At 43.9% G+C, this 17,747-nt stretch overlaps 1 protein-coding gene across 4 annotated transcripts in view; it reads left to right on the forward strand.

The window, feature by feature from the left end:
* Nucleotides 1–3,338: 3,338 nt before the first annotated feature.
* Nucleotides 3,339–17,747, forward strand: part of CDKL1 (cyclin dependent kinase like 1) — a 55,189-nt gene continuing 40,780 nt past the window's right edge. For 2 of the 4 annotated variants that reach the window (XM_028101329.2, XM_028101333.2), the window contains exon 1: nt 3,339–3,509. In XM_028101329.2, the coding sequence (XP_027957130.1) occupies nt 3,339–3,509 (171 nt within the window). The remainder of the gene's footprint in view (nt 3,510–17,747) is intronic. The other 2 variants (XM_028101344.2, XM_088025044.1) reach the window with 1 other exon arrangement.

Consider the following 17,747-nt stretch of genomic DNA (forward strand, 5'->3'; position numbering starts at 1 on the left):
ACCTGAGCTGAAGGCAGACACTTAATGGACTGAGCCACCCAGGTGTCCCTCAACATTTTTAAACCTATGAATATAATTCACTGTATCAACAGACTAAGAAAAAACATATGCTCATCTCAGTAGATGCAGAACAGTATTTGGTAAATTCAACATCCATTCACAATTAAAAAAAAATTCTCAGCAAATTGGATTACAGAAAACTTTCTCAATCTAATAAAGGGCTTCTATGTCAGTTCTATATTGCAGCAAAACAACCCCAAAATATGAATATTAAACACATATTATCTCACAGTTCCTGCAGATTAGGAATCCAGATACGACTAGTTAAGGGCCTCTGACTCAAGGTCTCTCACAAGATTGAACTTTTGTCGTCAGTTGGGGCTACAGTCTATTCTGGAAGCTCACTGGAGCAAGAAAGGCAGTGGGGAGATCCACCTCCAAGTTCATTCCCATGGTTGTTGGCAAGATTCAATTCCTCACGGAACATGGGACTGAGTGCCTAAATTCTTGGCTGTTGGCCTCCTCAGAACCTTGCCATAGGGCAGCTTGCAACAAGGCATCTGAATTCCCTCAGGGGAAGTGAGCAAGAGAGTACCCAAGGCAGAAATCCGTCTCTTTGTAAGCTAATCTTGGCAGTGATATTCCATTACTTTTACTATATTTTATTCCTTAGAAGCAAGTTATGAGGTCAAGCCCACGCTGAAGGGAAGGAAAACACACAAGGGCATGAATACCAGGAGGCAAGGCTCCTTAAGGGCCATTTTAGAGGCTGCCTACCACAGCATCTACAAAGAGATCTAACTGACATCATACCTAGTGGTACAAGACAATGCTTTCCTCCTAAGATCAGTAATAGAAATGTCTGCTCTCCCTGTTCCTGTTTGATGTCACACTGGAGGGCCTATCACGTGCAAGACGGTGAGAAAAAGTAAGAAAAGGTATACCAGTTAGGAAGAACTAAACCTATCCCTATTTGCTGATGACATGACCTTCTATATAGAAAATTCCAAGGAATTTACCAAAAGCTAGAACTTGTGAGAAAACATCCAGAAGGTAAATAAGTGTATGGAAAACTGCTCAACATTAGTTATTAGGGAAATGCAAATTAAAACCACAAGAGCCAATTACCTACCTATTAGAATGGCTAAAATCAAAAGACCTGAATATGAAGTGCTGGCAAAGATACAGAGTAACTGGAACATTGCTGGCAGGAATGTAAAATGGCACAGTCACTTTAGAAAACATTTTGGCAATTACTTACAATAACATATACTCATCCTGTGACGCAGCAGTACTCCTCCTAAGTATTATTTTCCCAAGAGAAAGGAAAACATATACTCACACAAAAGACCATGCATGAATGTTTATAGTGGCTTGATTTATAATCACCAAGACTAGAAACAACTCAAATGTTCTTCAACTGGAAATAAACAAAGTTGGTTTATCCATACAATGGAATACTACTGAGCAATAAAAAAAGAATGAACTACTGAGAAATGCAACTACATGGGTGAATCTCAAAAGCATTATGTTAAGTAAAAGAAATTTAGCCTCAAAAGGTTACATTTATATGATATCCTGGAAAAGGCCAAACTATAGAGACAGAAAACACATCAGTGGTGGCCATTTGCAAACAATTTCTAGGAGGTTCACAGCTCACCTGTAGCTCATCCCTGGACCCCCTCTAAATGCGACTCCCTGGTCAAGGCAGCCACCAATTCCTCTCCTCCCAGCTTCAGCTCCTTCCTGAACCCTATTCAGATTCACCTTTAGTGGCACGCTGCTTGGTGCATAGACAGTATGACACTTTTCTCTCCTCAGGTGTCACTTCCAGGGCAAACACCCGTCTCAGTGCTGGGCATATGGAATGGGTTAGATGATAAAGTACTGTGGCAGTCTGCCTAGTAGCAAACTATTTCATGATTTCCCCAGGTCCATGAACTTCCCACAATTGTGCTCAGACTTGAGTGAGTAGGAACCAGCTGGGAGACGGATGGGAATAAGGAACCTAAGACAGGGGCACCTGGCTGGCTCAGTCGGTAGAGCACAGGACTCTTCACCTCAGAGTCCTGAGTTTGAGTCCCCCGTTGGGCCTGGAGATGACTTAAGAAAAACAAAACAAAACAAAAACCCTAAACCAAAGTGGGTTCTGTAAAACTCCATCTCCCACATCAGAAAGCCCAGCTTTATAAGAAGTCGATGGTGATGGACCCGCAGGCTAATGGAGGGCCGTGCTGACTTTAAGCAGTTTCAGTTGGAACTCCTTCTCCCTCTTTTCCTCTCTCTCTGCCATTCATTCACTCATTCATTCATTCACTCATTCATTCACATTCGTTGACTGGATGCTACAGCACTGATCAGGACAGACATAAAGGCGTCTGCAGCCTAGCACCGCGTACGAGGGAGTTACCGGTTCTCAGACCGTGTGGGGCCCGCCCTGCCCGAGAAGTTCGGAGCGCGTGGGGGTTGGGGCAGGGGTGCTCCCGGCGCAGGCGTCTTCCCAGCCGACGCTGCTAGAGCTGCGTTTTTCACGCGCTGCTGGAGTCTGCAGGCCTGCAGGCCTCCTCTCCCGGCGGAGGGACGCACGGGCACCCGGGCCCCAGGGCCGCCCACCGGGGCCCTTCCCCGCCGCCCGGGCGCGGCGGCCCCGCCCAGGCCAGGCCGGGGCTGGGGCCCGTTCCCACAGGGATTGCGGCCGGGGCGGCGGCGAGGCGGGAGCAGGGCCAGGCCGGGCAGCCGCGGCGCCGTGAGTCCGGGGCGGGGAAGGCGCGCGGGCCGGGACGGCGGGCCTGGGCGCCACGTGGCGCCGCTCGAGGCTGCGCGGCGCGGGCCGGGCGCGGGGGGGGTGGGGAGGGGGACGGCGCGGTCCTGCTCCCGCGCCTCTGGCCCTCGCCTCGCCGCCCCCGCGGGGCCCCGGCAGGTGTCTCCTTGCCCAAGGGAAATGAGAACCGGGGAAGCCCGGAGCCTTCCCCGTCCTGCAGCCGGCTCATGTGTCTTAGATCGGATGAACTAGAACGTTAAACAAGATAATCTTGCAACCCGGTTCGTTTTAGGATGACGGGTTGCGTTTCAACTTGCGGGGTGTATACCGGACGCTTAGAATTGGGTTACGGAAGGCAGCGAGCTCTAGGCTGTCATCCCAGATCTCGTTTCCATGGCCGAGGGGCGAGGTTTAAGGACATGGGTGGATTCCTAAATCTTTAACAAGTGCCCTTCTGTTCCAGGTGCTTGACAAAGACCCATCGTTGAGTGGGGCTCTAGTGCAATCTGTTTGAGCCAGTACTCCATAAGCGACATTTTCAAACTATGTGAAGATCCGTTTTAAGATTTATTCCTCCATGATGGAGAAGTATGAAAAAATTGGGAAAATTGGCGAAGGATCCTATGGAGTTGTTTTCAAATGCAGAAACAGGGACACGGGTCAGATTGTAGCCATCAAGAGATTTCTGGAATCAGAGGATGACCCTGTCATAAAGAAAATCGCCCTTCGAGAAATCCGCTTGCTCAAGGTAATGGATTCTTTAAAGTGAATTTTATAGGGACTAAAAAATTAAAGCGAGTCGTGTTATGTCTAATAAATGTGTTAAGATGTGGTAACATCTCCTTCCTGCACGGACTTTTGTCCTCAGTGACACAAATGGGACGTCTGTGTACAAGTCACCAATTACTTGGGGGAGCGGTCGGGACCTGTGCAGGGAAAGGAGTTCACTTTTGGAGATGCTGTGGGGTGTTTCATTTTTCTTCCTTGAAACTTCTCTCCCATGTGAGCGCTAGACCTGGCTCTTGAAGAGCCATCAACTTTGATAGTACAGGAATTTACCACAACTCCAGTTTGCTAGCATTCATGAGTTTTAAACTTCCAGACCATCTTCTGTTGACATTCTCAGCCCATTAAGAGAATTAATCATTCACCTGTTTTCCAACTGCTAGGAAGCTGACAGGTTTTCTCTACACCTCACACTAATCTGCTGCTGAACATCATAATGTCCTATCTCTAGAAAAAGGATTCTTCTTAAAGAAGTGAAATGATCACTTTTAAAATGTTTGTTAATCCTAGAAGACTGTGAAATCAGAGCGGTGGAAAAAGTTTATTACAAGCTGAGAGCATTTTTTCCTGTAATAGGAAGAGGCTGCTTTTCCGAATGTCTGTGAGGAAACCTAAACCCCAACATAGAGTGTGACATGTAATGAACATAGTGGGGTTAACTTGGTTTCAAACAGTTAGGGCCTCTGTGTTCGGACATGTATAACCAACTCTATGACGAGGGAAGGAGCAGCCCAGCGGGAGGTGAGAGGAACATCCAGGGGATTTTCTCTTATCCCTGCCTCTTTGTTTTCTCCAGGCCTCTCTCAATGTCTCTCTTTCCCATGGCTTGAATGTGTGGGGTTATGTTTGGATGAGGACCCTGAATGTGAATTAGCAGGCTTTGGGTAAATTGAAATGGGTGGATGATAGGAAACTTCTCTCTTCCGGTTTGGGATGTTCTTAACCAACAGGATCTTATCTATTCTGAGAAGACACTTCCAAGGTTCCCCCACCCACACCCCGAGAGGGCCTCCCCTGGGAAGGGGTGAGACCAGCGGTATTTACCCATCCCAAGGCCTGGGGACCCCCTGTCCATGGGACAGGTTCTCACCCTTTCTTTTGGGCTGTTGGGTGTTTTTCACTTTCTCAGGCCCTCTGTAGAGGAGAAGGTGATAATTGAATGTCAAAGGATTCTTTCACGCCAAAAAAAAGACAATCTGTTTCTAGTGGAGAGATAGTGTTTTTCTGATTCCGAAGATCACCTATGAATGCCTCAACCCTCTCAGCGCTCTTTAGCAATACTGGGTTTGCAGGTGTAGCTCCCTGAATTAATTGAGCTCCTCCGGGATGGGGACCTCTGTGTCTCTGTATGGATTACTAAGCACTTAGTAGGCCTCCAGTACATGTTACTGGAGATTGAAAAAAAATGTTAAAATATGCTCTTAGGAAGAGTGGTTGTTGCCAATAAATTAGGAAGTCAGATGTGTTCTCTTAAATAACTGAATAATGATGTTACCTAAAGGAAAGAGTTGTGTGTACAGGAGGCTGATTTTGAAGCACAGAGCACCCATTCTTCAAAATCAAGTGCACGGATGTAGACTCCCCCAATCTATGCGAGGTGATGGGACTAGATTATTGATAGAGTCTGTTCTTCAAAGCCCTAACTTTTCAGCGTTCTGTGATATCCCCAACACATAACGGGTACTTAAATGTTTGCTGAAACAGTAAATTGAAAGTTTCTTGAATGAAGTCACATTTTCTCCATTTAATTATTCAGTAAATATGTATAGAGCCTCATTGTGCCTAAAACTGTTTTTTTGTTTTTTGTTTGTGTTTTTGTTTTTTTTAAAGATTTGATTTATTTATTTGAGAGAGAAAGAATGAGACAGAGAGAGCATGAGAGGGGGGAGGGTCAGAGGGAGAAGCAGACTCCCCACCGAGTGGGGAGTCCAATGCGGGATTCGATCCCAGGACTCCAGGATCATGACCTGAGCTGAAGGCAGTCGCTCAACCAATTGAGCCACCCAGGCACCCTAAAACAGTGTTTTTTAAAAAAAATTTATTTGAGAGCAAGAGAACGTGCACATGAGTGGGGGGAGGGGCAGAGGGAGAGAGAATCTGAAGCTGACTCCCCTGCTGAGCGCCAAGCCAGACACAGGACTCTCTCTCGACGCTGAGATCCTGACCTGAGCCGAAACCGAGTTGGACGCTCACCCGACTGAGCCACCCAGGTGCCCCTAAAACAAGGTTTATATGAAGTTGTACACCCTGTGTTTCAGATGCTTAACTCATGGAAGGGAAATAAGATAAATTTCCCCTTGGCTCTCACTCCTGATAAACTGGGTTCCTGATGAGCAGGGTCTGTGTCATTCACCTTGTGTCCCCAGGCCTGGCAAGAACCCTCTAAAGTGTTTAGAGGCATGTTTGAACTAGACTTTGAAGTATTTAGGGAGGCATGGAATGAGAAATAAGGCATTCAGGGTAGAGTCTCTCCGAAGAAAAGGTGCATAAGTCGAAAGCAGTATATTGAGGGAACATGGGTTATAACCCTAAAGTCTTAGCCAAGATTACCTGCTGGGTGCTAGCAGGCCAGGGAGAGAAGGAAAGGAAAGAAAGCCAGGGTTCAGTAGAAGGCAGTGTGAGGAATTTCCTGGAATAGAGGTCTGCTTTGCACAAAGCTACACCTTGGTCCCAGGGGGCCTTTGGGGTTTGGAGGTTGACTCCGGGGGACATATTGTAGTCCCCGAAAATAGGAAAAAACTGGTGACATCTAGGCAAATGTTTTAGGGCCCCCATCTGAGCTGGAATTCAAGGGAGAGCTCCTGTGGCCCGTGGGAAGAGGAATCTAACACTGTGAGCCAAGCACAGCTCTGTGGGCCCAGCAGAAGGTTGCAGCTCAGTGAGTTTGAGTTCCTAGTACTTTCCTTGCACACCTCTTGCAGAGCTGCGCTTTTAATGACCCCTGCTAAGGTCGGGAACTAGGAACTAGGAGGACTGAGGCTGAAGGTTACCTCAGTAACCTTAGCCAGAGCAGGTGACGACCGGCAGGGGCTGACCGCCTGACTGCTCCTATTACAATAAGGAAAGCAAGACAAGTAGATTAAGACCAGGTGTAGGGGGCTTTGAATGCCAGGCCAAGGAGTTTGGCTTTCTCCCGAAAAGAAAGAAGCCAGCCAAGATTTTAATTAGAAAGTTGTCATTTGTAGACTTTCGGATTTTTTTTCTTTTCCACCCCCAGATTTATTTATTTATTTTTTTTAAAGATTTTTATTTATTTATTGAGAGAGAGAGAGAATGGTAGAGAGAGAGCATGAGATGGAGGAAGGTCAGAGGGAGAAGCAGACTCCCCGCTGAGCAGGGAGCCCGATGCGGGACTCGATTCCGGGACCCCAGGATCATGACCTGAGCCGAAGGCAGTCGCTTAACCAACTGAGCCACCCAGGCACCCCACCCCCAGATTTATTAAGATACAATTGACATGTAACACTGTGTACATATAATATATTTGTTACACATGTGTATCATGAAATGATTACCACAATAAGGTGGTTAACACCTCCATCACCTGACATAATTACCATTTTTTGGGTAGTTAGAACATTTAAGATTTACTGTCTTAGCAACTTTCGGGTATAGAATAGGTATTGTTAACTATAGTCACCACATGTACATTAGATCACTTGGAACTTATTCATCTTGTAACTGGAAGTTTATATTCATTTCCCCCACCCTACAGCCTTTGCCAACCACCATTCTACCCTCTATTTTTATGAGTTCCGCTTTTTTAGATTCCATGCATAAGTGAAAACATCCACTATTTGTCTTTCTCTGACTTATTTCATTTAGCATAGTGCCCTCAAAGTCTATCCATGTCCTTGCAAATGGCAGGATTTTCTTCTTTTTATGGCTGAATAATATTCCATTATGCACACATGCACATACGCATGTGCACACACACACACACACATATACGTTCCCCATAGACTTTTGGAGTTCATGGACCTGTAAAATTAAAGAAAAAAATTTTTTTACAGATTGGGATAGTGTTGTCAAAGATTTTATTTATTCATTTGAGAGAGACAGAGAGAGCATGAGCAGTGGGGAGAGGCAGAGGGAGAAGCAGACTCCCTGCTGAGCCAAAGAGCCCGATGTGGAACTCGATCCCAGAACCCGGAGATCATGACCTGAGCCAAACGCAGACGCTTAACCATCTGAGCCAGCCAGGCATCCCCAAAATCTTTATATTTATGTATCTTTTAAGAACACTTTTTTATTTCTATTTTATTTTTAAGGATTTTATTTATTTGGCAGAGAGATAGAGCTAGAGAGCACAAGCAGGGGGAGTGGCAGAGGGAGAAACAGGCTTGGAGCCTGTTGCGGGGTTCCATCAAAGGACCTTGAGATCATGACCTGAGCTGAAGGCAGATGCTTAACCGACTGAGCCACCCAGACGCCCTTTTGTTGTCGGCATTTTTAAAAGCCAACTACCAAATACTGTCACCATCATTTCATAAAAGAAAGGACATTTTAATATTAAAAAAGAAAACCTTTTGGGCGCCTGGGTGGCTCAGATGGTTAAGCGTCTGCCTTCGGCTCAGGTCATGATCCCAGGGTCCTGGGATCGAGTCCCGCATCGGGCTCCCTGCTCCTTGGGAGCCTGCTTCTCCCTCTGCTTCTCTCTCTCTCTCTCTCTCTCTCTCCCCACCTCTGTCGCTCATGAATAAATAAATAAAATCATTAAAAAAAAAAAAGACTGCAACATCCTTTAAAAAAAATGAAAAAAGAAAAAAGAAAACCTTTAGGAAAGACACAATTTTAGACAAAAGCACAGTCTTCCTGAGAGAGTGGTTGACAACTATAAGTAACGTCTACGTAGCTACCTTTCTGTGGTGTGTAAACAGTGTGTGTACTTATGTGCATGTGTGGGTATTCACTGTCCATTGATGAAAATGGTGACATCATTGGTTTTGTGCAGCCTGAATGTCATGCACTTTAGCACTCTGTCTGGGAAGGAGAAGATTCACCAGCTCAGCTGCCGCTCTGTGTATAGGGTATGGGTTCTGTAGCTGAGATGATGAAATACTTGCACAACAGAAGAACTGGATGGTCCTCGGATTTTATAATAGAATTTGGCCTCTATCCATCCTCAGAGAATTCCTTGTGTGTGTGTTTTCAAAACTGTTTATTTTACAATTTAGAGCAACTCCCAGTAGTTGCTGGTGGACTCCTAAAAATTATGATCGTTTCCTCTGAGGCAGATACGATCATGGGAGCGAATTGTCCGGCAGTCAGTTCATAATTTTCAAGGCCGCATACTACAGCGCTTCCCGTTCTTGGGGTGGGAGCATACACGAGGATGTAACTATCCATTGGCAAATGCTTTTGAGGATGATAATTATTATCAAAAAACCGATTTTGCTAATAGTTTTAGAAAACACTTTTTTCTGAAAATTTGAAACTTTTCAAATAACAGTATTTTGTGCCATTTGAAAAAAAAGTGACATTTTTATGAGACAGATTAGTTTGTACTAATAAACTGCTTTTTTCTTAAAGATTTATTTATTTATTTTTAGAGAGAGTGAGGGGGAGCAGAGGGAGAAGGAGAGAATCCCAAGCAGACTCCATGCTAAGCACAGAGCCCGGCACCGGGCTCAGTCCCACAACCCGGAGATCACCATCTGAGCTCAAACCGAGAGTCAGACGCTCAACTGACTGCGCCACGCAGGTGCCCCTAATAAACTGCTTTTTAAACTTAATATAATTCACTGTTCACCAAGAAGTCCTATTGCAATCACCCCTTTGATGTTTCATTCTGAATCTTATTTTGTCCCAGTTACAGTTAGGCTTTTACAAATATAAGCAATTGTAACAGTTATCATCAGTCAGCTCATACTCTGAGGACATACTTTAAATTAAGTACCATTTAGTGACAGTAATAAAATTATAGTGCAGTACTGAGCTCAAAGCAGCTATCCTACCCTTTCGCAAACTCACTTTCCAATGTGGAAAAAAAATTCAATATTTTCAGTCCATCGTTTTTGACGAGACACCTGCGCACAAGGGAGTTGGCTTGTGTTCATCTGGGAACTTTTGACAGAAGTCCTGTATGTAGCAGGCACTGTTCTGGGCCCCTGCCCTCCATGTGAGGAGAGACTGACAGTAGACAAATAATTATATGTCGAGTGGTGAAATATAAAGTAGGATAAAGGGGTAAAGAGTGATGAAGGGGCTTGCTTTTTTTATAGAGCGGGGTCGGGAAAAGCCTTTCCGATGAATGACATTTGAAGAGATACCAGAAGGAAATGGGAAGAGATGAGCGATGCAGGCATTCCAGGCAGAGGGAAAAGTGAGTACAAAGGCCACAGGCAGGACTGAGTGATGTTATTAGGCATGTTCTGGTATGTTTTAGGAGCAAAGAGATGAGTGCATCCACAGCACAGTAAGCAAGGGCGAGGGTCCTAGGAGATGAAGTTAGAGGGAGGAGGGGTCAAACACGAGGGCTTGTGGGCCTCAGCAGGAACTGTGGATTTTACTTTGAAGGCGATGGGAGCCATCAGAGGACTATGGCAGAGGGGTGCCTTGGCATGACGTACATTCTAGAAGGATTCCTACAGCTGCTTGTTACTCCAGCCCCATGAACAAGAAGATCAGTTAGAAGACTGTTGGAACAATCCAGGGATGAGGTGACGGGGTTTGGGTCAGAGTGGTAGTGGTAGAGGTGGTCAGATACAAAATTTATTCTGAGAGAAAAGTACAAAGGAATCTGATGGTGGGATGAAGAATCAAGAATGACTCCAGAGTTCAGGACTTGAGTAACTATAAGAACAAAGAGATCAGATCATTCAGATCTGTGATAGGGAGACCTAGGTACACATCTGGGGGAAAGGAAATCAAGAATTCTATTTTGGATATGTTAAATTTGAGATGCAAACGTAAGGAGTCAGTTATGTAGACATTTAAGTACACAAATCTGGCATTTGGGAGAAAGTCCAGGTTGGAGAAATAAAATTGGGAGACATCAGCATAACAATGGCATTTAGGGCCCTGAAACTGGGTTGCCCTGGGGAATGGAGAGACAAATACCAAAGACTGAACGCCCTCTGGCATTTGGAGGTCAGGAAGATGCGGAGGAAGCAGCCAAGGAGAAGAAAAAGGGGGTGATCATGGAGGTAGGAAAATCCCAGGAGCAATGTTCTTAAAAGCTTAGTGAAGAAAATGTTTCAAGAACGAGGGAACGGTCAGAATGAGATCTTGCCATTTGCAACGACGTGGATGGAGCTAGAGAGTATCATGCTAAGCAAAATCAGTCAGTTCAAGAAAGGCAAATACCATATGATTTTACTCATACGTGGAATTTAAGAAACAAAACAAATGATCATGGGGGAGAGAAAGAGAGGCAAACCAAGAAACAGACTTTTAATTCTAGAGAACAAACAGGGTTGCTGGAGGGGAGGTGGGCGGGGGGGGGGTGGATGAAATAGGGGATGGGGATTAAGGAGGGCACTTGTCGTGACGAGCACTGGGTGTTGTAAGAAAGTGTTGAATCACTCAATTGTATACCTGAGACCAATATTACACTGTATGTTACCTGGAATTTAAATAAAAACTTAAAAAAAATAAGAACGAGGGGATGGTCAACAGTGTCAAAGGTCATGATCAGTACAGACTTTGAACTAGCCATTGGCTTTCAAGATGTGAGGGTCATTTGAGATCTTGACAAGAGCTGTTAGGGAGAGTGGTGGGGATGAAAGCTTCATCAGAGAGGATTCGAGAGCTTGAGAAGAGCAAAGAGGAGATGGTGATACAGGCAACTCTTGAGGAATTTGATTATAAAAAGGAAACTGAGAAATGGATGTGGGATCAAGAGAGTTTTTTAGTTGTTTTTAATATGGGAGAAGAAGTATATTTGTATGCTAATGGTATCAATCCAGTAGAGAGAAAACTTGATATTTTTGGAGGGAGAGAAATCCTGGAGCCTTGACTTTGAGTTACCAACCTGGACCGTGGCCACAAATAGCTATAATAGTATAATAAAAGACCAATTCATCGACCAGCTGGGAGATGAGGAATTATTTTATTTGGAATGTTGCTAGATTCTTCATATACGCTGTCCTTAATCTTTATGTAACAGGACCCACAGTTATCTCCAAGCTATGGTGTAGAAGAACTTCTTCCACCTACGTGTGTGACATCTCCTGATTTGCATATGGCCCATGAACCCTATAGGAAAAATTCAACACCTTTCTGTAACGAGGGCTCAAGCATATAAAGATTTTTTTTAAAGATTCTATTTATTTATTTGACAGAGAGAGACACAGTGAGAGAGGAAACACAAGCAGGGGGAGTGGGAGAGGGAGAAGCAGGCTTCCCACGGAGCGGGTAGCCCGATGCAGGGCTCAATCCCAGAACCCTGGGATCATGACCTGAGCTGAAGGCAGACGCCCAACGACTGAGCCACCCAGGCGCCCCAAGCATATAAAGATATTTTGGATGGGAAGTGGGGAAGGCACAACAGAAGCTAGATTACACAGAGAGACAAGATTCCTGCAAGAAAATCAATCCTGGGACCCTGGGATGATGACCTGAGCCGAAGGCAGATGCTTAACTGAGTCACCCAGGAGCCCCAGGCGTCCCAACCCATGCCTTCTGAACGAGAACAGTATTAGCCCCAAGAGGATGAAAATTGGTTTTGGGGAATGGGTGCGGAGAGTGTAACTTTTACTGTTTGAAGCACAGATTACGTACACCACATATACACATATACAGTGTATTTGTGGAATTAAAATTTCATTGGGAGATGATCAGGCAAAGTGTAAAAAGACTCCTTTGGGGATAAATACGGGGGAGAAAAGCCCATGGGATGGGGAAGGTGAGAATATTGAGTGTATTCTGTGTGCCAGAAACATCTTCTCATTTGATTTTAATCAATCATGAATAGAAATAACCTACTGGGTGGCTCAGTCGGTTAGCCTACAGAATATTCAGAGCGTTCCCTTTTTTGTCCTATGGTCTCACTTTCAGTAACCTTCCAGTGAGGCTGTGGGGCTTTATTTCTCCTTGGAGACAGGAGCCACAGTTAAGAACTGCAGTTCTGAGCTGGCTCAGAGCTGTTGGGTGACCTTGGGCCACTCCATTGCGGCTTGGAACCTGGCCCACCTCATCATCTTGACCTATGTCTGTGTTTGGCATTGCTACGCTAACTCTTTGCTGAAGGGAGCAAGAGTGCTCCGGGGCAAGCAGCAAACAGTGGTCAAGCAGCCTTAACGGACGCAAGGGCAGGAAAGCGGAGGGTCAAAATAAAGGCAGTGGCGTAGGAGAGAAAGACACATGGGGCGGGGGAAGGCAGAAAGGTGGGGTTTCGTACCGGAGGGAGGCACCAGACGTGAAGCACTTCACGACATCTGTCCTGAGAGGGTCGCTGCTGGAAAATACCAGACCAGAAATCCTGCTGGGCAAATGACCAGCCCAGGGACGATAAGGTGCTGTGGCAGGTACAACTGCTAAGGGTCCCTGTTACTCAAGCCCTTTTTAAGTGCTTAATTCCACGTGCCCTTGTGCCAGGGCCCCATTCCACCAGATGCTAACAGAGCACCATGTAAATGCTCCCTAGGTTAGACTCTAATTAGAGATTTCATAATTTTTAAGGGCTTCTGCTCCCCTAATATTAGTTAAATACTTCCCCAATATTCGTTGAATAATATTTCACAACTCAGTAGAAGTCTCACTGGGAAATTCTGTAACATCTTTAAGAATCAGTTGGTTAAGCGACTGTCTTCAGCTCAGGTCATGATCCTGGAGTCCCAGGATCGAGTCCTGCATCGGGCTCCCTGCTCAGCAGGGAGTCTGCTTCTGCCTCTGACCCTCCCCCCTCTCATGTGCTCTCTCTCTGTCAAGTAAATAAATAAAATCTTTAAACAAACAAAAAAAAAAGAATTTAGTCCTGCTGTTGCTAGTATAGGTGCCATTTCTAGGTCAAGCCCATTGTTTCATTGGCTTGTCCAAATGGATTTGTTTCAGCCATATTCGGCAACGCTCAGTGATGGGTTATGTGAGACGACAAACTCAGATGTGTGTGGGGATCACAGTGGAGACCTAAAGGAGTGAAGTGGGCTGAGTGTGAGACTAGATGGGGAGGTGGGCACGGGGCAGGCTGGAGACTCCGTGGCATCCAGGGTGGGCGGGTGGTCACCACTCTGCCCACACAATGCAAGCCCAGGGTGCTAGATTTTCAGTCTTTTTTTAAACAGCCAGAAATCAGAATTTTATGTAAAACCTCCTGGGTTTTTTTCCCCACCAATCTTTGTTTTGAAAAAAAAAAAAAACACCAAAAACTTACAAAATAGATAGAAGTGGAAAGAATAATATAATGAATGCCTCTGTACCCTTCACTAGATTCATTAACCAGTTGTGAAAATTCTGCTTCATTTCCTTTCTGTGTCTCTGTCTCTGTCACACACACACACACACACACACACACACACACACACACACACACACACACACACCATACTTTTTCAGCTGAATCATTTCCTTAAGTATGCAGCATGAATCTGCTAGAATTCTTCTGTGTAACCACAATATGATTTTCACAATATGATTTCTCATGGACTCAACACCATCATCTGACATAGGGCCTGTGCTCAAGTTTCTCATAGTGTCCCAGTAATGGTTATGTAACTAAAACTACAACTATAACCATAACCGTAACTACAGCTGTATATTTAAATCCAGGTTCTAATCCATGACCACACATTGCAATTCATTGTCATGTCTCTTTAGTCTCTTAACATTGGCACTTTTGTTTTTTGTTTTTTGGGTTTTTTTTAAGATTTTATTTATTTTTTCAACAGAGAGAGACACAGCGAGAGTGGGAACACAAGCAGGGGGAGTGGGAGAGGGAGAAGCAGGCCTCCCACATAGCAGGGAGTCCGTTGCGGGGCTCCATCCCAGGACCCTGGGATCATGACCTGAGCCGAAGGCAGCCGCTTAACAACTGAGCCACCCAGGCGCCCCGAATATTGGCATTTTTGAAGGGTGCAGGCCTGTTGTTTCTCAGAATGTGCTTCCACATAGACTGTGGCCGTTTCCACTGCAGGTGTGAGGGTGTGTCCTCTGGTTCTCAGCAGGAAGTTCACGGTGTCAGTGTGGCCCCTAATTGCTGCCCTCAGCTTCGATCTCCTGATCGAGATGGGTCTCCCAGATTTCCCAATTGTAAAGAAACGTTTTCCCTTTTATAGTTAGTGCGTGATCTGTGGGGAGATACGCTGAGACTGTGTGACCACCTTGTATCCCAACAACTTTCACCAAGTGATCTTTGCTTGAATCGATTATAAGAAGAGTTCTTGTAAAATGGTGATTTTCAACAATTCTTTCTGCATTCACTACTTATGGTTTTTCTGTTAAAAAAAAACAACACACAACCTTTCTTTCACATACCACACGCCCCACCTCATACACACACTCTAGTATCACAGAGAATTTGTGGATTTTTTTTTTATTCAATTTGTTACAAACCGTCACTGTGATTCTTTGATTCTCAAATGGTCACACATTTGCTCCTTTGTCCTGACAGACGCTACTGTTCCTTGAGTACTTCCTTCCTGTGTGTCCCAGCAAAATGTACCAGGCTCATCCTGCCCCAGCTCTGGAATCCACCATTTTTCCAAGGAGCCCTGGTTCCTTTTAGTGAGAATGAAAGCTGACCTTAAAATGTTGACAAGTTTAAAAAGAAAAAAAATGTTGACAAATTTTTTAAATGTCCAACACCATTCAGGCCAAACAGAGCCCATCTGCAGACGTTTGGCCCACAGACTCAGTTTTGGGCCTTTGGATTGTATGGCTTTCACTCTATACCGATGTTCTCATTAGAGACTTGCAGATCTGGCCCCTTGATGTTCATCACTAATACATAGATGTTGGGAGTTTATGGGAACTGGTTGTCAATAGTGTGGAAGACAAAGCAGAGCATTCCCTTGCCCACAGTGATAGAAACCAAACAAATCCCACTTATCATCATCTTTCCCTATTTGTTCAACAAGTGGAGACCTGTTTAATTTTATTTGTACAAGATAATGTACTAACTGCAAATAGTAATGGGCTGTTTTGTTTGTTTATTATAAGAATTTTGGGCTTAGCTCACAACTTGTTTATCAGAAAGATTATATTTCTGCTGTGTAATGAACCCTTAAGTAATAAAGCTACCAGACAAATACTTCAACAACAAAAGCAGAAATCAAAAGGCTAGTGGCTCATTACCTTCGTAGAGACACTGAGTTTGTAGGGAGATTAAGCACATACCAGTATGTGTCAGTGTCCTAAATGCTCCTACACACATCCTGTCTACACCTTAGATTGTAGAAAATAAAATAGCGCAGAGCAGGAGGAGAAAATAAGTGATTTTATAGTGCATGTTGATAAAAGATATAATTATGCTATTACTTTTTTGGCCACTTGAATTACTTGTATTTTCAGCAAATGAAATTTGTAAGTAGACAACCTGTGTTACAGCTAGCCATTATAAAATAATGAAACTGTACTAGAAGGTAGTGCTTTTTATATTGAATGGAAAAGTTTTTAAATGAGCCAGGCTTGTATTTAATTTCCCTTTAAATTTTTTTACTGTTTTAATTCACCTTTTTATTTGGGAGGACTGATGTCTTAGGCACAATTTTGCTTTTACAGGCATATGTTCTTGCTGGTTATTAACCTTCTTTATTACTTATTAACTTTAAAAGCACTGTAGTAAAAATGCTTTTGTATAAAATTGCCTGGTTGAAAACTTGGAGCTCAATTCCTCTTTTGTTAAAATAATGAAAAGTGACTTCTACACCAGTGGAAGTTTATTTGCATAAACCAAACAAATAATTTATTTCTGTCAGTACGTTGCTGCATTAATTTTTGGCTATGCCATTGTTAATTTTCATTTTGACCACATTTGTACTATTGCTTCTTTTCTGGAAATTTTCATGTACTTTATTAGACAACAAAGCAAATGGAACATCCACTGTGCACATCCTTAGCCTGTGCTGGGTCTTGAGAGGAATCCAGAAGAGATCTCAGCCTAGGTCTGTGGCCAGAGGACTAGCCTGGTATACTCTTTTCATCCATGTTGTCGACAGGAAACCTACCATAAATAAATTTCAGGCCCCTCTCCACCTCTCCACCCATGTACTCTCCCACTTCATATGTCACACCCTTTCCCTTCTCTAGTTGTCCCCAAAACAAAACATTAGCCAGGGTGTCTACCATGGGATTCTTGGCATTTGGAGGAAATACGAGATGAAGACAGCTTTCCTTTACCAAAAGTGCTAAAGAAGGATTCCTCAGCAACACCATGAGGGGGTGCAGAATATTTTCCTCTAGGCTAGAGATGGTGGTGGTAATTCAGTAGCTTTTTAAATAATGAAAATAGCTTCCCCCCCCCGCCCGAAGGTGATGTATTAACTAGTTCTCTGAAACTAACTTCAAAATATTTATTTTGGTTTTATAATATAGTGAAGACACGTAAAGCTTTTAAAACCATTTGTATGGGGGCACCTGGATGGCTCAATCATTAAGCGTCTGCCTTCGGCTCAGGTCATGATCCCAGGGTCCTGGGATCTAGCCCCGCATTGGGCTCCCTGCTCAGTGGGAAGCCTGCTTCTCCCTCTCCTACTCTCCCTGCTTGTGTTCCTTCTCTCGCTGTGTCTCTTTCTGTCAGATAAATAAATAAAATCTTTAAAAAAAAACATTTGTATGATAAAGTAATATATGCTCATGTAAGAAAAAAAACTGAAGATACAGAAGAATATAAAGTGAAAAAGAAATTGACTTTGCCCTTCTCTCTCATGTATCATTCCAGAGGGTTTCTGTGCTTGCACAAAGGCATATATTTCTTTTTTAAAAACCAGATACAAATGCTATCATATTGTATATACATTCTATAGTTTCCGTTTTACACTTAACACTGTATCTTGGACATCTTTCCAAGTCAACACATATAGATATGCTTTATTCTTTCAACAGCTGCATACTGTTTTCTCATTTGAATATAATATAAAGTCCTACAGTTTATTTAACTAATCACCTATTAATAGACATTTGGTCATCATGTACACATAAAGCTGTGCAAATTTGAGAGAATATTGCAAACAGGAAGCATGATTTCCATAAGTAGATAACCGGGAGTGATGATGAGAGGTCCAATCCTATTTCTTTTTATTTTTTAATTTTTTAATTTTTT

Source organism: Eumetopias jubatus, unplaced genomic scaffold, assembly GCF_037043125.1.
Source record: "Eumetopias jubatus isolate StellerSeaLion01/CBP00866 unplaced genomic scaffold, mEumJub1_p1.0 scaffold_7, whole genome shotgun sequence".
Taxonomy (NCBI): Eukaryota; Metazoa; Chordata; class Mammalia; order Carnivora; family Otariidae; genus Eumetopias; species Eumetopias jubatus.